General features: G+C 50.6%; 1 protein-coding gene across 1 annotated transcript in view; it reads left to right on the top strand.

The window, feature by feature from the left end:
• Positions 1-2,282: 2,282 nt before the first annotated feature.
• The window catches only part of ARHGAP44 (Rho GTPase activating protein 44), a 58,764-nt gene continuing 41,768 nt past the window's right edge, over positions 2,283-19,278 (top strand). The window contains exon 1 of the mRNA XM_053960704.1: positions 2,283-2,337. Coding sequence (XP_053816679.1) covers positions 2,283-2,337 — 55 coding nt within the window. The remainder of the gene's footprint in view (positions 2,338-19,278) is intronic.

Genomic DNA, 19,278 nt, shown 5'->3' with positions numbered 1-19,278 from the left:
GAAAGGGAGTGAAAATAAACCCAACAATCCCAGTTCACTCTGCACCAGGGCTGAGAGGAAAAATGCAAAGAGACAAGGTCAGGAGCAGCTCTGGGATCAAGCAGAAGGTGCAGAACAGCATCAGCAGAGCTCCAAAACAGGGGAACAGCGATGATCTGTCCCTCTGTGCCACACCTTTCCCTCTGTGCCACACCTATCCCCCTGTGCCACACCTATCCCCCTGTGCCACACCTTTCCCTCTGTGCCACACCTGTCCCCCTGTGCCACACCTTTCCCTCTGTGCCACACCTTTCCCTCTGTGCCACACCTTTCCCTCTGTGCCACACCTTTCCCTCTGTGCCACACCTGTCCCTCTGTGCCACACCTTTCCCTCTGTGCCACACCTGTCCCCCTGTGCCACACCTTTCCCTCTGTGCCACACCTTTCCCTCTGTGCCACACCTGTCCCTCTGTGCCACACCTCACACCTGTCCCCCTGTGCCACTCCTCTCCCCCTGCTGGGTTTTTAAACCTTCCCCACATCCCTGTGAGCTGCCCCAAGCCCGGCTGAGGAAATCTTGCTGTGCTTGGGCCAAAGGAAGCAGGATCTGTGCTGGGAACAGGCGTCTCCACCGTGGGGATGTCTCCTGGAGTGGCTCTGTGTTTGGGCACTGCCCAAACTGGTTTCCAGGCCAAAATTAAAGCCAAATTCTGTTCCTGAGCTTAGAGAATGGAGAGAGCCTGCCTGGTGTCACAGCACAGCTCAGCCTGGGGGTGACATCAGGGGACATGAGCTGATTTCTGTCCCCATCTCCTCCCTCAACCAAAACCTGCCAAGTTTATTTCTGCTCTGAATCTTCCTTTTTGGATGTGTCTCCAGCACAACCCCTGTGCAAGCTCTGAGCTCCTCAGCCAGGGCTCTGCAGGATCCCACAGCTGGATCCCACAGCTGGATCCCACAGCTGAGCCAGGGGACAATTCCAGATATCCTGGACTTCAGAGCCCCCAGTTCTGCTGAGCCTGTCTGCACCCATGGTCCCATTTCTGTGCTCCTGAGCAGATGGGGATGAGTTCCCCCCTCTGCATCTCCACTGAGCTGCTCTGGGTAATGTACATTTGGAAATTGAGAGGCAGCAGCTGCAGGGTTTCTTTGGTCCCCTGAGCTCCCAGCTTGTTTAATAAACTTGTATTTTTGTGAGCAGCACAGCCAATTGTGAAGGTGAGTTTAAAGGGAAAACTGCCTGTGAGCAGAACTGATTAAATATCAGGAAATACAAAGCACCCTGAGACCCAAACGACAGAGCCACCCGATGAAAAATCCACAAAGAGATTTTAATTAGAATTTATTACAACAGGCAAAAATAAACATCTAAAAAGTCGAGATTAAATCTTTCAATCAATACAGAACTTCACAAAGAGAGAGAACTCTTCCTCCTTTCCAGCATCAGCACAATCCCTTCTCTGAAGGCCCCTGGAAACAGAAAGACAAAGAAAAAAGGGTTGATGCAGCAGATTTAACATTTGGGTGTAACCAAATGTCCTCACCCCACCAGGTGTCCTGGTGTCCCTGAGCTCCCAGTTCCACCACAGCAAAGCATTTTCAGTGTGGCTGGCCCAGTTCACAGCACATCCATGTCCTGCATCCCATGTCCTGCATCCCATCCATGTCTTGCATCCCATTTCCTACATCCTGTCCTTGTCCTGGATCCCATCCATGGCCTGGATCACACCCACGTTCCCCATCCCTGTTTTCTGATGTCCACCTGCCACTTTGCCACAGGAAATATTTGCTCCCCCTGCACCCAAAGCCTTCACTTGGGCCACATGAGGTCCAAAAAATTCTCCCCTCTCCATGTAAGAAGCGTTTCCCTCGCTCCCAGGACCGTTCTGAGCGCAGCAGTGTGATCCCAAACCCTCCTGCAGATTGGGAGGAATCCTTCCAGGAGGCCCCTGGATGTCAGCTCCACTCCAGAGCAGAATCAATCTGCTGAGCAGCTGGGTCCTGCCCTGGGAGTGCTCCTGCTTTGCTGCTTGCCAAGGGAAGTGAACAAGGTGTTAACAAGGGCAACGAGCCCCAAGATGAAGGCAGCAAGTGCAAGGCAGCTTCCAGAGACAGGAGCTGGCTAAGGCCAGGATTTTAAGTGTTCCCAGCAGCTCTCCTGGGCTCTGAGGATCAGCCCAGCCTGCTGGAAGGGCAGCTCACCTCGGGTTTAAGGTGTCAGCCAGGAGAAGGTGAGCACGTTTGAGTATTTGCTGTGCTGGGTACCTCGGATGGCTCCGAGAATTTATTGATAGGAGCCCACCATGGGGAAATTTGCAGATGACACCAAGCTGGGTATGAGTGTGGATCTGCTGCAGGGTAGGAGGGCTCTGCACAGGGCCCTGGACAGGCTGCACCCAAGGGCAGAGCCCAACAAGGTCAGGTTTAACAAGTCCAAGCGCCGGGTCCTGCACCTTGGCCACGACAACCCCTGCAGCACTCCAGGCTGGGGACAGAGGGGCTGGAGAGCAGCCAGGCAGAAAGGGACCTGCAGGGACTGATGGACAGCAGGCTGGGCACGAGCCAGCCGTGTGCCCAGGTGGCCAAGAAGGCCAATGGCTCCTGGCCTGGATCAGGAATGGTGTGGCCAGCAGGAGCAGGGCAGTGATTCTTCCCCTGTGCTGGGCACTGCTTGGGCAGCACCTCGAGTGCTGTGTCCAGTTCTGGGCCCCCAATTTAGGAAGGCCATGGAGGGGCTGGAGCGTGTCCAGAGAAGGGCAACAAGGCTGGGGAGGGCTCTGGAGCACAAGCCCAGTGAGGAGGGGCTGAGGGAGCTGTAGGGGCTCAGCCTGCACAAGAGAAGTCTCAGGGGTCTGGGACCTCCTCAGTCCCTACAGCTCCACGACAGGAGGGTGCAGCCAGGGGGGCTCAGGCTCTGCTCCCAGGTCACTCCAGCCTTCCTCTGCTGCAGTGCCACCTCTGCCCTGGGCCATGGCAGGAGGGACTCTGCAGCTGGCAGCCTGGTGGCGTCTGGTGGCTTCCAGAAGAATTGGGTTGTGTTTGAGTCAGCTCACAGAGGTCAGGAGCAGGCAGGGTTTTCTTGTGGTGAGAAACTCTCCGTGGCATTGGAGAGGCTGATTCCAATCTGGGCACCACAGAAGAGTTGTCTGCAATATTTTGCAAGTCCTTTATTTTGCTGGGAAGCAGTGAAATGGATTTTCAAGCAATCCCTCCTTTCACTCGCTGATTCTTTGCTGGTAACATGTATTTCATTCCAGAGCAGCGTGTTCCCAGAGTGTCTGGAAGGTAAACGAGAAACTTTTGCTATTCAGAAGGAAAAATAAAATGTCTTTCACAGCTGCTGCCTATTCTTACGATTGTTGCTACTCCAAACAAGTTTGCCTGCAATGTGAAATAAATGTCCTCATTTATAATCCTTGGAAATCACAAAAGAAGCAGGTGAAGGCTTCCCAGGAAAGAGAGTGCAGGAACGAGAGGAACACAATTACAGAGAGCAGGGACTGAGCTGCTTGGGGGTGATTTTGTACTGGGGAAGTGGAAATGGCCACGAGTGGAACATCTCAGGAAGGGCACGGCCCTGGAAATTCCCTCCTGACCCAAAGGATGCCAGCAGGGATGGAGGAAGAGCAGGGCTCCGAAAGATCATTTTTGGACCTATTGTTTCAAAGGGGAAGCATCAGCATTAAAAACTGGGATGAAAAGTCACACTAAGCTCTCAGGTCCCTCCCAACCCAGCCCATTCCATGACTGTGACCCTAAAGGCAGCACTGCTGAGCACAGGGGCAGCTTGGGATGGTCCCAGCGCTGTGTCAGCACTTCCCTGCCTTGCCCAGGGGTGCTCCAAAGGGCTGGCAGTGCCCACAGGGATGCCCCCGGGTCTCTGCATCTGCTGCTGTAATTGCAGCAAGATCTGTGGCAATTCCTGCTCAAACCTTCCCCCGTTCTCCTGTGAATGGAGAACTTTTAATTAACACACAATTTCAAAGGCTGCAAGACTTCCTAAATCAATGCAAATTCTGTGTTTGTACAGGAGGAGGAGGAGAGGGATTTCAGAGCCCACTCTGTGAGGAATGAATTTCATCTCATGGCTGCTTCAGTGCACAGATGTCTGCTCAGGAATGGATTTCTGGCCATCAAACATTGTCTTTGATGCTGTCAGACAGCTTTGCTGTGTTTGATCCTGATTACCCTGAGCATCCTACCGTGGGCTGGGGTGTAATTAGATGGGAAAGGATCCCAGCAATTTATTCCACATTGCGATTGTCCCGTGAAGTGTTTCTGTGGATGAAGTTACAGCTCAGCCAGATCTCAGCCCACAAACATTGGTGTTTCTGGTGGGTTCTGGGTCTTCTCCCTTGAATCCCTAATCTTGGGCCTGCTCCATGTGCCCTTGCCTGTCAGGGGCATGTTTGGACCTGGATTATAAATGTCATTTTGAACCAAGGATTATAAATGTCAAAAGCAGCATTTCATTTTTCTCAACCCCAGTTCTCCATGAGAGAGAAAATACAGAAAGCAAAGTTCTCCTCATCAGTCTCAGATGAAGGAATGTATTATCCATTAAAAGTCTCAGATTTAATGATCCTGCTTTGTCTGCACCTCTTTGGCTCATCACAATATTGTCATTTATATTTATGAGATTAGAGACCGATTTAACATGTTATGAACTTCCCAAATCCTTGGATTAAAAAAAAAAAAAAAAAAAAAGAGCTTTTTGTTTTGAATTTATCAACAAAACAAACCAAGCCACATATCGAGGGGAGGGGCAAGAAGAGAGAGTTTTGGTGGGCAGAGGAAAGTGGAAAAGGACAAGAATTCCATTCTGACTTCAGTTTGGGAATGTCTTCCAGGAGGCCAGTTTAGCAGTGCCAGGTGAGCTGCTGGGATTAAATGGAGTGATCTCCTGAGTGGAACAGGGCACGGATGAACACTCCTCCTCACTGGATAATTTCCCCCTGCCTGATGTGTTTCAGGGTCCAGGTGTCAAGGTGATCCTGAGAATGTAAAATTCCTCATTTCCCAGCCCGTGCAGCCAAAGAAGGAGTCTGAATGTGCAGGATCAGCTTCTCAAGGTTGTTTATTTTCCCTTATCTAGAACATTCTTTCTCTGACCTGCTGAGCTCTGTCCAGCAGCTCGGCCATGGCATTCTGTCTGCCCTCAGGGCAGTGTTCACATTTTATACCAAAAACTCCGTGTGCTGTGTTTACAATAATGTGCCAATATCTGTCATTGATGTTGGACAGTGTGTCTGTGCCTTAAACCAACAGAAAAGTGTCACCAGCACAGCGAGACATGGAGGGCAAGGAGAAGGAGAAGGAGGTCAGGACACGCCCAAATCCCTCCATCTTGTCCCCTTGAACCCCATTCTAAAAACCCCAAAATTCTACTTTTTCACCCTGTGTTAATTCAACCACCACACTGCTCAAACCCTTGTGGTTTGTAATTCCTCACACAGAGTTGGCAGCTTTTCCCACAGGCTAAAATGGAAGCCACAGGTGTTTTTGACTTTGTGCCAAGGTCTCTGAGCCTCCTGCCAGGGTCTGGAGCCAGCCAGGGCAGCCAGAGGGATGTCCTGGGTTCCCACAGTGTGTCACCAGGAACTCCTGGCCTGCTCCTTTACCAGAACTCCCTGCCAAGGAAACTTCCCAGGCCTGTCACACCCTGCTCGGCTTCTTCCCACCAGTCCTTTGGCCTTTTCCCAGATTTTTTGGTCAAAAACGTCGGAAGAGCCTAACAGCTGATGGCATGGGTACCTCAGAGCCAGGCCAGGAGCACTGAAGGTCCCAGCCTTGATTTCCTCACTTACTCAATCCACTACATTCTACCAAACCACCCTCTGTGGCTTTGACCAAAAGCATCTCCTGGAATCCCAAATCTTGGAGATCCAAAGCCTTGAGTGAAGTCCCCGAGGTCTGCCCACCTTCTCCTGCTGTGCCAGGCCCATTCCTGGGGAGCTGCAGGCAGAGGATGTCCCCGTGCCTCCTTGACACGCCTTCCACACCAGGGCCTGGGACAGGGACACGGGGAGGGTTCTGAAGGGCTGCTGGCCGCGGGATTGAGGGAGAATGTCACACTACGACACGAAATAACTCACACATTCACGCTGGATGCAAAAGAGGGGGGAAAAAGAGGAAGTTTAGTTCTGACTCCGCAATATATAGAATTCCAGAAGTGACATTAAATTAGAAGATGAAATTGCCACCTCTCCAACTACACTGGTTAAACTAACAGCCTATCAATCCTCTCCTCTCACAAAGAAGAATGTAGAACAATCATTATTTCCATGAACAGTGTAAGAAAAGCCAGTAAAAATATGTAAACATCAGAAGGCATAGAAAACTTGGTTTTTTTTAAAAAATTACAGTTTTTTAAAAAAGTAACAGGAGAAGACAAATTCTGGGTTCTGGAGCTTGTTGAAATCCCACCACTCACAGAAGTGTCCTGCCAGGCCTGGACCTTGTTCATCCTTTGCCTTCTGTGGGTGCTGCAGCCACGATTCCCCTCCAGACCTGCAGTTCCTTCTCCTGGGCCCAGCCAGTCCCTTCCTGACCATGGCAGTGTCAAGGACATCTCCACCACCCTCCTTCCAGGCTCTCCACACCCTGCAGTCCCTGGTCAGGGCCCTTTGGGTCAGTCTGGAAAAGCACTGGCTCCGTTTCTGGGTCAGAACCTGTGGAAATCAGCATCGTCCACAGTCAGGGCTTTGAAAACTCAGCTCCAGCTGGGAGGGGAGTGACCTTTCCAGAGCAGAAAGATCCTTTCTAAAGCTGCCAGGAGAGCATTTTGTTCCTGCACTGCTGAGCCCTCTCACAGAGAGGCTCTGGGCTGACTTTTCTCCTTCCCCTACTTTAATTATTTTCCTTACCTTGAAATGACAGCCAGACTTGGAAGAGAAAAGCAAAAAAAAGAACTTTTTTAGGCAAAGTATGAAAGAAAACGCAGCAAAGTGGTGCAGAGCAGGCCTTGCCTGTGTGACCAGACCTTCCTGAGGTTCTCCAGCCCTTCCTGGAGGCACGTGGAAGGGGAGAAGGAGCCTCTGTGTGACTGGGAATATTCCTTCTCTCCGTCCCCATGGGCACATGGACGGTGCTGTCCTCACCTGCAGTGGCTCCAGAGGACACGAGGCCCTGCCACACTGACAGCTCTATTTTGCTCCCACCCCGAAATGATCTGCAGCCAAAAAATAACAATAAAAAAAAAAAAAGTTAAGATGCAAAAGCAAGAAAATTGTGTCAATGGTGTTTGGCTGTGGCCCAAGCCCAGGAACACAGCAGGCGTGGGAGCTCCCTTGGATGTTTTTACTTGATGAACGCCCACTTGAAACGGCTGAGGAATTTCAATATTTGGACAGATGGCTGGATCCCAAAGCCGAGTTTAAAATACATATGGAAGCTCTTCAGAAATCACAGTCTCTTCCTTTGCTGGGAGTTATTTCTTGGAAGAAAATATTCTTCCTTTTTTGTTGTTTGAATGACCACAGTTGGGAACCTGTTCCCACCATGGGCTGCACTGGACCTGGGATCATTTCCTTACTTCGTCTCCCTCCAGGATATTGGGAAGGGCTGTCCTTGGGATCATTGCCTTTAAAACAGACTGGGTTTTGTCTGCAATCAAGGAGAGCTCTGGTGTCGCCAGGTAACAAACTCTGACAGGCCCATTTCCACAGAGATCCTATCCAAACTCTCCATCTTCCCATAAATCCTATCCAAAATCTCCACCTTCCCATAAATCCTCTCCAAACTCTCCATTTTCCCATAAATCCTATCCAAAATCTCCACCTTCCCATAAATCCTCTCCAAACTCTCCATTTTCCCATAAATCCTATCCAAAATCTCCACCTTCCCATAAATCCTATCCAAACTCTCCATTTTCCCATAAATCCTATCCAAAATCTCCATCTTCCCATAAATCCTATCCAAACTCTCCATTTTCCCATAAATCCTATCCAAAATCTCCATCTTCCCATAAATCCTCTCCAAAATCTCCATTTTCCCATAAATCCTCTCCAAACTCTCCACCTGGCTGCACTTGCAAAGCAAGGAAGAAAATGATATCATCACAAAGGGGTTGAGATGATGAAAAGGGAGGTAAAAAAAAAAAATCTGGTACGAAAAGAAAATCATGAACATTTAAGCTTCCTCCTAGTCAGTGCCATTCTTCTGAAAACCGGAAAGAACAACAAAACTAAGAGGAAAATAAACTTTTTAGGTGAACTCTGTTATTTCATGAATAAGAGGCTGAGCAAACCCCCTAACCTGTGCAAATCAGATCAGGCCCTGGGAGTTTCCACCCTGCATGGCTCTGTCATTGATGGAATTGCTGTTCTTTGTTTAGTTTGGGTCTTTTTGTTTCAAGTCCTCTCAGAGATTTGAACGGCCAAAATAAAACTGGGAGGTGTCCTATAAATCACAGAGTAAAATGAGCTTCAACAGAATGCACTTAATCAGAGAATCACTGAATGGTTTGGATTGGAAAGGACTTAAAGCCCACCCAGTGCCACCCCTGGCACGGCAGGGACACCTCCCACTGTCCCAGGCTGCTCCCAGCCCTGTCCAGCCTGGCCTTGGGCACTGCCAGGGATCCAGGGGCAGCCCCAGCTGCTCTGGGCACCTGTGCCAGGGCCTGCCCACCCTGCCAGGGAACAATTCCTAATTCCCAATATCCCATCCAGCCCTGCCCTGTGTGAAGCCATTCCCTGTGTCCTGTCCCTCCATCCCTTGTCAATTCTCTCTCTCCATTTCCTGCAGCTCCTTCAGGCCCTGCAAGGCCACCCTGAGCTCAGCCCAAAGCTTCTCCTGCCCAGGTGAGCAATGCCAGCCGTGCCAGCCTTTCCTGCCAGCAGAGCTGCTCCATCCTCTGCTCATCCTGGAGCCTCCTCTGGGCTCTGCAGCAGCTCCAGCTCCTGCCTGTGCTGGGACAGCTCTGCAGGTGTTCTCTCACCTGAGCACAGGGGCACAGGGGCAGAATCCCCCTCCCCTCCCTGCTGCCCAGCCTGGGCTCAGCCCAGGGCAGGGTGTCTCTGGGTCCCAGCTCTCACCCACAGCACCCACAAGGTGCTGCTCCACCTGCTCATCCCAGCCTGGATGGACCCTGGGGGGTGTCCCCAGCCCAGGTGCGGCCCTTTCATGTGGCTGTTGGCAGGATCAGACCTCAAGCAGGTGCCTACAGATCCTACAGATCCCATGGATCCTATGCAGCCGACGGAGCCCTGGAGCCCTCCCTCCCTCCCAAATCACCCGTTGCAGACAGAATCTCACTGAGGATGAAGATATTTGCTCTGTTAGCATGGCAGACACACACTCCAAGGCTTGTTGGAGTGTAAAGTGCCTGGAAGCTCTTTTTTCCCAAGGAATGTATTTATGCAATCCCTCTTTGATCATCCAGGGATAGAAGCCTCAGCTATGTCTGTGCACATAAAACAACTTTTTTTTTTTTGTGTTGCAGAGACCCAAGCAGGTTGGTTTAGTGACAGTGATTTATGGAGAGCTCCCTTTTTGGAGGCCATAATGTTAATTAATTGTTTCTGGAGGACTTGGATAAAAAGCATATTTACTCCCGCCACAGTCAAACGCTCAATATTTTGTGCATTCCCCAAATCCTTCCTGTGGATGCCCACAGAACAAACGAGGCAGCTGCAGGAGGAGATCAGACACCATTCTGAAATGGTCAATTATTTAGATTAATTAATGAGTAATGCCTCTGCATGAATTTTGCATGTCATTTGAATTTTCCAAAGCCAGAGCTTTCAGCTGTTACTGTGCCTCTGGCAGAGCCACATTCCTTGCAGCAATCACAGGGAATGCTGCTCTGCAGAAACTTCGGGATTTCTGTGTGCCAGGAGTCCTGGGGAAACCCAGCAGCATCTCTGAGGACCAGCAGAGACTGGTGTTTAAACAGGTTCCAGGGCAGAAAAAGCTCTGTAGGTATCTCAGCGAGTAGGGAAGCAACCCTTGGGATTGGTTCTGTAACTGCCTGGAACCTGCACTCAGATCCTTATCTGTATTCAGGCACCTCCCTCCCACAAAATTACCAGGGATTATGTGCTTTTAAAAATCCTACCGGGTGCTTATTTGCATTTTTATGTGCCTGGCTGCATTTAAAAAAAAAACATTCCTGGCAGCCAAGTTGAAGGGAATCCAAGGGGAATCCCCTGGTCTCTGCTCACTCCAGGACTGGGGACAGATCCACGTGTTCAGTGACACTCTGCTGTCATTCCTGCCCTGTGCAGCCTTCAGGGGTCATGGTCCAGAGATCCAGAGTCCCAGGTTGGTTTGGGCTGGGAGAGAACTTCATGACCACCCAGTGCCACCCCTGCCATGGCAGGGACACCTTCCACTGTCCCAGGCTGCTCCAAGCCTGTCCAGCCTGGCCTTGGGCACTGCCAGGGGTCCAGGGGCAGCCACAGCCTCACAAGCTGCCACTGAATTCCACAGGAAAAGCTCCTTGGGGATGGTCTCTGCTCCTGCTGGGCCCTGAGCACTGTGCAGGAGACTCGAGGGCAGCACAGCTCAAACGGTGCCATGGAGCGTGCTGATGAGCAGTGTGATAATAATCAGTGTAAGAATGATCACTTCCCAGACAGGCTCCTGGTTTTACTGAGCTCCCTGGCCTGGATTCAGGCTGAAATTCCCCAAACCAGGCTGTTGTTTCTGGGTTTTTCCCCATCCAAGCCTGAAGAGCAGCCCAGAGAGCCGGGGGGGGAGAGAGGCTCCTCCAGGCTCCTCCAGGCTCCCTGCTTAGAGACACGGAATTGTCAAGGTTGGAAAACACTTCTAATTCTTCACCAAGGCCAACTGTCAACCCAGCACTCCCAACCAAGCAATTCCTTCCCTCTGCTTCATCAAGACAGAGGAGGAAACCATGCCAGGAGATGTGGGAAGACTCCTTATGCCAAGGCAGCCCTCAGCTTTCAGAATTCTCCTTCACAAGGGGACCAAAAAAAAAAATTAAAATAGTTCTGCTTAGAAATGCCTAAGAAATAAAATGGAACCTGCAGGAACCCAGCAAAGGCTGGGAGAGCAGAGAGACCAGCCCAAGGCTGCTTCTGGAAGCACAAATGCTCTGCCTTGCCGTGGGAATGTCCCTCAGGAGCAAAACACAAAACTGAACACGGAGGTGTCCCAGCTTCTTCCACAGGAGCTGAGACAGGGAGGGTGGCCCAACCTCCCAGCCCCTCGGTGACACCTTCCCCTGTCCCCTGGCTGCCCCGAGGAGCTTTATCAATGATGGAGGTGATAACAGCCCATACTCCCAGAGGAATGAGGGCAGTGGAAAAAATCCTGCTGGAAATGGGAGTGAAGCCTTCAGAGGCTTGAGCCAGGGGTGAGAAGCGCAAACACAAGACAGAAGTGCCATAGAAGCCCTGGAAGAAGCCCCTTGTCCCCTCTCCCTCTACAAGGACAGCTTGGGAACCTGCTGTGAAGTCCCAGAGGACTGAAAGGTCCTTTGCTGCTCCCAGCCCAGGGCAGTTCAGCACCGTGTGACACTGCTCTGCTTCTTGGCCATTCCTGGGCTGTTCCCCTGCTCCTCTCAGCTCTCTGCACAAACTCCAGGGATTCCCTCACTCTCTCTGTTCCAGAAAGCCGATTGGGATCACAGAATCCCAGAATCACTGGGTTGGAAGAGACCTTCAAGATTATTGAGTCCAGCCCAGCCCCAACACCTCAACTAAACCCTGGCACCCAGTGCCACATCCAGGCTTTGTTAAACACACCCAGGGATGGTGACTCCACCACCTCAAGGAGACACCTTTCAAGCTACAAAAAGGTTACACTTGAAGTCCAATCCTCTGACAAATAAAATATCCCTGAACTCTGCATGACTGCAGGAAGAGCTGGGGATTAGCACAGCCTGAAATGAAAAGCCAGCCCACGTGTGGCTGTTGAGAGGGGGCTGGGCTTGGCACATCCTGGGGATCCTGAAAGGCTCAAGGAAAGGCTGAAAGCCTGAGGAAATCTTGAGCTGGACACACCTGGCTGCTGGATTCAGGATCTGTCGGATATATGGGAATGCTTTGGAGGCTGAAACCAGAATTAGCCCTGCTTCCTGTTTAACAAGAGGCACATTTCCGTGGGCTGGAGCCTTCCAGGGGTGGCCTGGGGTGGCCGGGGTGGCCCTGGGGCAGCTTGGGGGCTGTGGCAGCAGCAGCGCAGTCACCCAGGCCTGAACCCAAAGCAGGTCCCATGTCCCAGACTGCAAGGCAAGGTGTATTCCATGTGCCATCTGTGTGGCAGTTGTCTTCTGTTAATTGGGCAGTTTTCCTTCTCTCTTCCACAGCCAATCCTCTCTCAGGGGAGACATCTGCTGATAACGGGCTGTTGAGTGTCACTGGTGACTGATAAGAACTGTAACATCCCATTGGGAGCTGCTCTGCCCAGAGGGAGGAGCCAAGCATTCCTACCTGGATACAATCTGGAGCTTTGGGACACCAGCACGGCTTTTCCTGCACTGGATTTCCCACAGGAACAGCTGCCTGTTCCACTGCAGGAAGACTGCACCCTTTTCTACAGGATCCCTGCTCCAACAGAACCACAGCTGACACTCCTGGAGGACTGCAGCCGTAATTCCCAATTATGGGATAATAATACCTGCTAACAGGGTGTCAGGTTGTGTTCTGACTCTGTCAGTGTTGTTTTGGTTCACTGCATTGTTTATTTTATTTTTTATTTTCTTCCCTAATAAAGAACTGTTATTCCTGCTCCCATATTTTTGCCTGAGAGCCCCCCTTAATTTCAAATTTATAGCAATTCGGAGGGAGGGGGTCTGCATTTTTTTTTTCCATTTCAGGGGAGGCTCCTGCCTTCCTTAGCAGACACCTGGCTTTCCAAACCAAGACATCCCACCAGGAGCTCCCTGGTGCTTCACAGACTGCTCCTCAGCCCCATCCCCTGCCAGACCCCACAGTGACCCTGGATGTGACCAGTGCAGAGCTCCAGGGCCTCCTTCCCACTGGGATGGGTCTCCTGAGAGGCACTGGTGGCACTGGCACTGCCCGTGGGGACAGAAATTCTCCTTCCCATGAGCTGACCTGTTGGAATCTGAAATGTAGGGAATGCTTAGAACTTAGAGCCTATAAGACAAACCTTAGAATTGAACACAAAATTTAATTTAAAACCTTAAAAGAAGACTTCCAAACTTAAGTACTAAAAACAGAAATACAGATTTATAATTTAAAGCGGAAACATGTTAAATTAAAAAAAAAAATTAATTTTTAAAATTTAAGATATAAAATAGGAATAGTTACAAAAGTAAACAAGAAATTTAAAATACAATGCTATAAATTTATATGTCATAACATAATTAGCTAAAAAAAACTTACAGTATAACATAATCCATAAAACAAAATATTTAAAGACGAAGTCAAAAACATAAATATCCTTATTAATAGTATTTTATTAATCAGTAAATCCTTAAAAAATCTTATAACCAAGGGTCTTATGACTTTCTGAATCCTACAATAAAAATATAAACCAAACTCACCATTCCTATCTATATAGAAAATAAAAAAAAAAGAAATCACATCATCTAAAAACCTCAGAAATCCCATCTCTAACTCATTCAAAATTACTTCTGAAATCCCCATACTGACCCACACTGCCCACACCTTCATCTCGTATTTTATTTCACTGACAGGATGAGCCAAGAGCTCAACTCTGCCTGCAACACTCGTCCTGCTGAGAAGGAGCTCATTAGCGGGGATTATGGCAAATAAAGTCCAAGGGAATGAAGGTAACTCATTAAACCAGGAGGGGTTTTGCTGGCTGCTTGCCCCATCGGAGCTCTGCAGAGCTGCACGGAATTCCTTGGAGTCCTGGGCTCCCAGCCTGCTCAGGGACACCTGGGGAGGCTCTGGGGGCTTGGGGGCTGCTGCTTCGCTTCCCAGTCAACCCCTGAGGGAACACAGAGCAGGCTGAGGGAGAACATCCCACTCCAGAGGAAAGCAGGGAGGGTCCTGCCTCAGGAACTGCCTCCCTGAGCAGCTGGAGGAAGAAAAATTCCACCTTTTAGCTGGTTCTGCCCTGTGGGATCTCCTGCTGGCTCCCCACAGCACAGCAGGTGCTGGGATGGCTCTGAGCTGTTCCTGCACAGCTCCCCAAGGAAGCTGAACACAGCAAGCCAGGAAACTTTCAGCTTTTTTTATTTTTTTTTCATCTCCTTGAAGGTTTGGAGCTCTGTGCCAGCCAGAGAATGCAGGTGTTGCAGCAATTAGGAGCGCAGGACTTGCATGGAGCCGTTGAACATCCCAATTATCTGCTCTGACAAAGGCTCAACTCTCCCCACATCTGTTATCTCCATTTCCAGGAGCTCCTTTGGAGCCCTTCCCATGGATTGCTCTTGGCTGGCTCCTCTGGGAGATGTGCCTGTGTCACTTCCAGCTTTCTGGTTGCCCAATTACCTCCCTCCCTGCCTTTGCCCTGCCCCATCCCACTGATTCATCCCCTGCTGCACGGGGGGTTTGTCCAGCCCCTCACAGTGCCATGGGACAGCCTGCAGCAGAGCCAAGAGTGTGGGAGCAGCAGAAGTCCAAAAGGAACAACCCCAATCCCACGGGAGCAGAGGGATTAAACCCCAGCTGGGCGAGCACTTTTTGGGAATGTTCCATGCAACAGTGACAGGCGAGGGCCAGGACAGACAGGACAAGAGGGAATGGCTTCAGACTGACAGAGAAAAGGTTTGGGTTGGGATTTTGGGAAGGAATTGTTCCCTGGGAGGGTGGGGAGCCCCTGGCACAGGTGCCCAGAGCAGCTGTGGCTGCCCCTGGATCCCTGGCAGTGCCCAAGGCCAGGCTGGACAGGGCTGGGAGCAGCCTGGGACAGTGGGAGGTGTCCCTGCCATGGCTGGGGTGGCACTGGGTGGGCTCTAAGATCCCTTCAAACCCAACCCATTCTGGGATTCAAAACTAGCCTCAAAGATGCCTCAGGAAGAAAGAACTGAGTGTTGCTTTCCTTGGGTTTTCATTTTGTTTTTTCATAAACTTCAGATTCCCAGAATTTCAATCTCATTATTATACCTGCTTCTACAGCTGCTGATACCTTCTGGTGACAGAGGCATCTCTCAGTTTATAAAAACACCAGGTCAGTAGGTTTCTGCAAAGTATGATGGGGCTGGAATTGAATCTCCTGTTTGTTTGCGTTTCCATTTCACTACCGAGCCCCTCAGCAAAACTGAGCACATTTATTTGATAAATTTAGCATCACCACACCTCCATTTACCTTCCTCTTTGCAAATGGGGCACGAGAGGACTATTCAGTCATTCCCCAGGTGGATTCAGCTCTTTCTGGTGGGTCCTGGGGCAGGAATTCAACACCTTCACCTGCTCCGTGAGGGAAGAGGGGGATGCAGCGTGCAGCGCTGGGGTGGGGCTGTCACTGCCCAAGGACAGGAGGTGTCACTGCCATGGCAGGCAGGGATGTGCCTTGTTTCCAGCAGTTGTCTCTGGTGTCATCTGGGAGACAGCAAACATGGCAGGACGGAGAGGAGAAGGAGGGAAGGGAGGAGGATGAAGTTTTAGATGATTCCAGGAGCAGGACAGACCAATTCTGGATATTTGGGATAGAGCCTTGGAGCTGATTTACACAGTTCCCTCCTCACACCTCTCACCTGTTCCCTTCTGCAGGAACACGGGTGTCCAATGGACACATCCAGAGGTGGAACTTCGACAGACCTGCCCAACCATCCAGAACTGGGTTTTGTTTCTTCAGACTGACACAATCCCTCCTTGCCATGATTCCAGGGCTGTCCAAACCCTGCAGTTCAGCAGCATTCCCAGGGAGCTGCTCCAGGACGTGGAGAGATAAACTCACCTTCTCTCCCACAGCCTGTTTGTGGAGAAGGCTGGGACGAGTCTCAGAGATGCAGGGAGCTCCTGGGGCTGGGAATCCATGGGAACAGCTCATTTCCAAGGGACCAAACTCAGGTGTTTTGCACAGAAAGCAATTCCTTCTCCTCTGCTGACTCATTTCCCTGGGTGAGCGGCACAAGGGCCATTGCATTGTTAGGTCAGCCCCTTCCAAATGAACGATTCCTTTTTCCAGCTGACACTTGCTGTGAGCACCTGGAGCTGCCAGAGGGGCTGTCAGGCTGCCAGAGGCTCCAGGAGCTGCCAGGGAGCTCAGCCACTCCCCAGTGCTCCCGTCAGACCCTGCCCAAAAGGAGCAGCTCAGCAATAATCAGACAGAGCTTCCTGCAAGGAGCGGGCGCAGACAGCTCCAGTTCCCCTGGATCTGCTCAGCGCTGCAGGAGCCCTGCACTGCTCTGGAGGCTGCTGCTGCTGAGCCTTCTGTTTGTGATGCTGTAATTAGGGACAAACGTGGGGAATTCCTAACGATGCTGCAATCCTCGAGAGCCAGAGGTGTGAGAACCTGGTTGGCATGGAAGGCAAAAAACTCCTCTGCCAGTGCAGGCGAGTTGTAGCCCAGTTAAGGGACAGTCCAGGCTGATTCCTTCTGGGCAGAAAGGGGAGCTGCTGGTGCTGGAGGGTGAATGAAGCTTTGGGTGTGTTCCTGCACTGCTGCCTCACGTGGGTCTGGCTGTGGGCTCTGAGCCAGGACCACCCTCCTGCCTGGGATGAAACCACGGAACCCTGGAGTACAACATAGGCTTGGTGTTATCCTGGAAAAGGGGCTCACTGATGGAGCACAGCTCTGAAATGGGATGGGCTGAACCCCTCTCCCTGTGGAGCCTCACTCAGGGATTCAAATTTAGGGGAGCTGATTCCTCTCTTGTCCCCACACCGCCCTGGCCTGGAGGAATCCATCCAACAGCTCATCCCCAGCCTTGGATCATGGATGTGCTTGCCCCAGTGAGCTTTTACAGGTTTTTTTTTAAGCATTCAGCTCCCTGTAAGTAGTGTCTGTTAATATCTCATGAATAATGATTAGTCTGTAACTCCAATCAGTCCTTAAGATCCTGCACCTCATCAGGAAGTTAATTACACTTAGTTAGCAATTGCAACAAAAGACGTGCTTCTTGTTGACTCTGCTCCAAATCCTCATTTCTTCTCCTGACAGGCCTTGTCTCATCTCCCTGGGAAGCAGCTTGGCCTCCATTTATTTACAAGACTGTCTTTATTTCAAAGAAATTCTAAAGTGACCTGACAGGGAGAAATCTGAGGAAATTAAGAGGGAGGCCTGGCTGATGGCAAGAAAACAAGCTGAGATTTCCAGTAATAAGTGTCAGCCCGAGCAAGGAGATGTCAGATCAGCTCATTAGAGTGCATGAAAGGCCTTCTTCCCTCCCAGCCTGGCTGCATCCCCAGTTACTCAAGGACTGGTTATGGAATTGCTTTTGATTCCTGATTTGCAGGGGGCACTGAGGCACGTGCAGGTTCCTGAGCACGGATCCCTCCTGGCTCAGGCTCCTCCAGGAGCATCAGCAACCTCAGCATCAGCTGCTCCAGGCCCTTTCCCAGCTCCTTTTCATGCCCTGAATGTGCCTGGAGGTCTCCAAGCACTGGGGCCAAACCTTGGCCACCACCTTCATCCCTGCCATGTGTCACACACATTTATTATATAGAAATGAGTACATTTATTATATAGAAATTAGTGCATCTATTATATAGAAATGAGTACATTTATTCCTGAAGAGATGCTGCCACTGTGCTCTCTCTCCAAGCCCACAGCTTAGAAGGAAAGGTTCATTTCAATCCCTTTTATTCCTGTTTATTCTGTGCCCTTTAGAGGTTGGATTCACTGATATCCTGTAGAGGTGATTCCCTCCCTTGCCCTTTAGAGGTTTCTCACCAACATGACTCACATTTCTCCGGGAACTCTGCATTTTTTGGCATTCCCAAGGGGCTGCTGATGTGCTACAGGTCTCTGTTTTCCTGTCTGGAATGCTGCTAAAGAGCTCTGAGGGTGATTTATAGCTACCAACACTCTGCAGTGGTTTTTCTCCTGAGCTAAGGATTATTCTCCACAGAATCCCCATCTCCAGGTAGTCCCGTGGCTCCTGCAGTTGTGGCTTTCAGCTGTTTGCCTTGCTAATGCTGATCTCGATTTTATTTGCATCTCATGTGCTACCACAAGAAGTGCTTTGTCTTCCCCTGCCCGGTGACAAAGAAGAGGCAGAGAAAAATCAGATAAAGCCTCCCTTGGTGTTCCTGAGCGTTGGAGCTGTCACAGGGGGACTAAAGATGCCCTGTCACAGGAGAAGGGTGTGCTCTGAAATGATCACATCATCCCAGCAGCCTTTTTTGGGAAGTGCCACCACCAGGGCTCCTCAGGCACCACCATCCAGCCCCTCCAGCCTCCTGCTCTTCCCAAACCCCGTGGCTTTACCTGGGCCTGGCTCTGGAGCCAAACCCAGCTGTTCCTCCCTCCCAGCCTCCTCCTTCAGTTTGTCTATAAAAATTCTCCGTGGCTTCCACATTCATTAGCAGTTTGCCATCTGCTGTCTTAATAAAGTAATAAATGAGTGTCGTGGTGAGTTTCTTGACGGGCTTGAAAGCTTCATTTGCATAAGTATTTTCATCCATCTCTTCTAATTCTGCTCCCCTTCATCTGCCATGTGTCCTGACTCTTTCTGTTCCTGGAGGTCTCTCCCAAAACGCTGCTAACTCTGGGACAGGTGTTTATAAAAAATAAAAAAAAAAAAAGCCATTGCAGGACCCTAGGTGGGTGTGTCCTCGATGACTTTCAGAGCAGAGCTGCTGCTTTCAGAGTATTGTTCTCATTAAAGCAACAAGAGGCTTCTTCCCACCACATCTGCCACTTCCAGGCCCTGGGGCTCAGCCAGAGCAGGGTTTGCTTGGTTTCAGAGCAGAGCAGGGTTTGTTCACTGGGTGCTGCTAATTTGAGGTCAGGTATGTGAAAAAAAAAAAGCCCATTTTAGCTGCTGTCATTCCTCCCTCCAGGTGGATTTATGGAGCAGGGAGGGCTGGTGCAGTCTCACAGCACTTCTGAAGGAGTTAAAGGATCAGCAGAAGGTGCAGGACTGTTCCCTGCTGGCTTTCTCTCTGCTTATCAATTATTCCTCACTCGTGGCCCTGGCTGTGGATGGGCTGCAGGGTTTAAACATTCAGCACAAGGCTCCTCCACACCTGCTCCTGGACAGGAATCTGGTTTTGCAGTCAGGTTTAGCCTCGGGTGTGTGAGGGACGGGTGGGAATCAACTGCAGCTGAAGAACCTTCCCAAACTCAGGCTGAAGGAGCTGCACAGTGCAGGGTCCCTCCCTGCACTCCGTTTTGAAAGCTGTTTTCATGGAATTTCCTGAGCTGGGAGGGACCCCCAGGATCACCCAGCCCAGTTCCTATCCCTGCCCAGACCCCCAACAATCCCACCTGGGCACCCCTGGCTGT

Source organism: Vidua chalybeata, chromosome 19, assembly GCF_026979565.1.
Source record: "Vidua chalybeata isolate OUT-0048 chromosome 19, bVidCha1 merged haplotype, whole genome shotgun sequence".
In the NCBI taxonomy this organism is placed as follows: domain Eukaryota; kingdom Metazoa; phylum Chordata; class Aves; order Passeriformes; family Viduidae; genus Vidua; species Vidua chalybeata.
The sequence above is the reverse complement of the archived record's forward strand: the minus strand, read 5'-3'. Positions and strand labels throughout refer to the sequence as shown.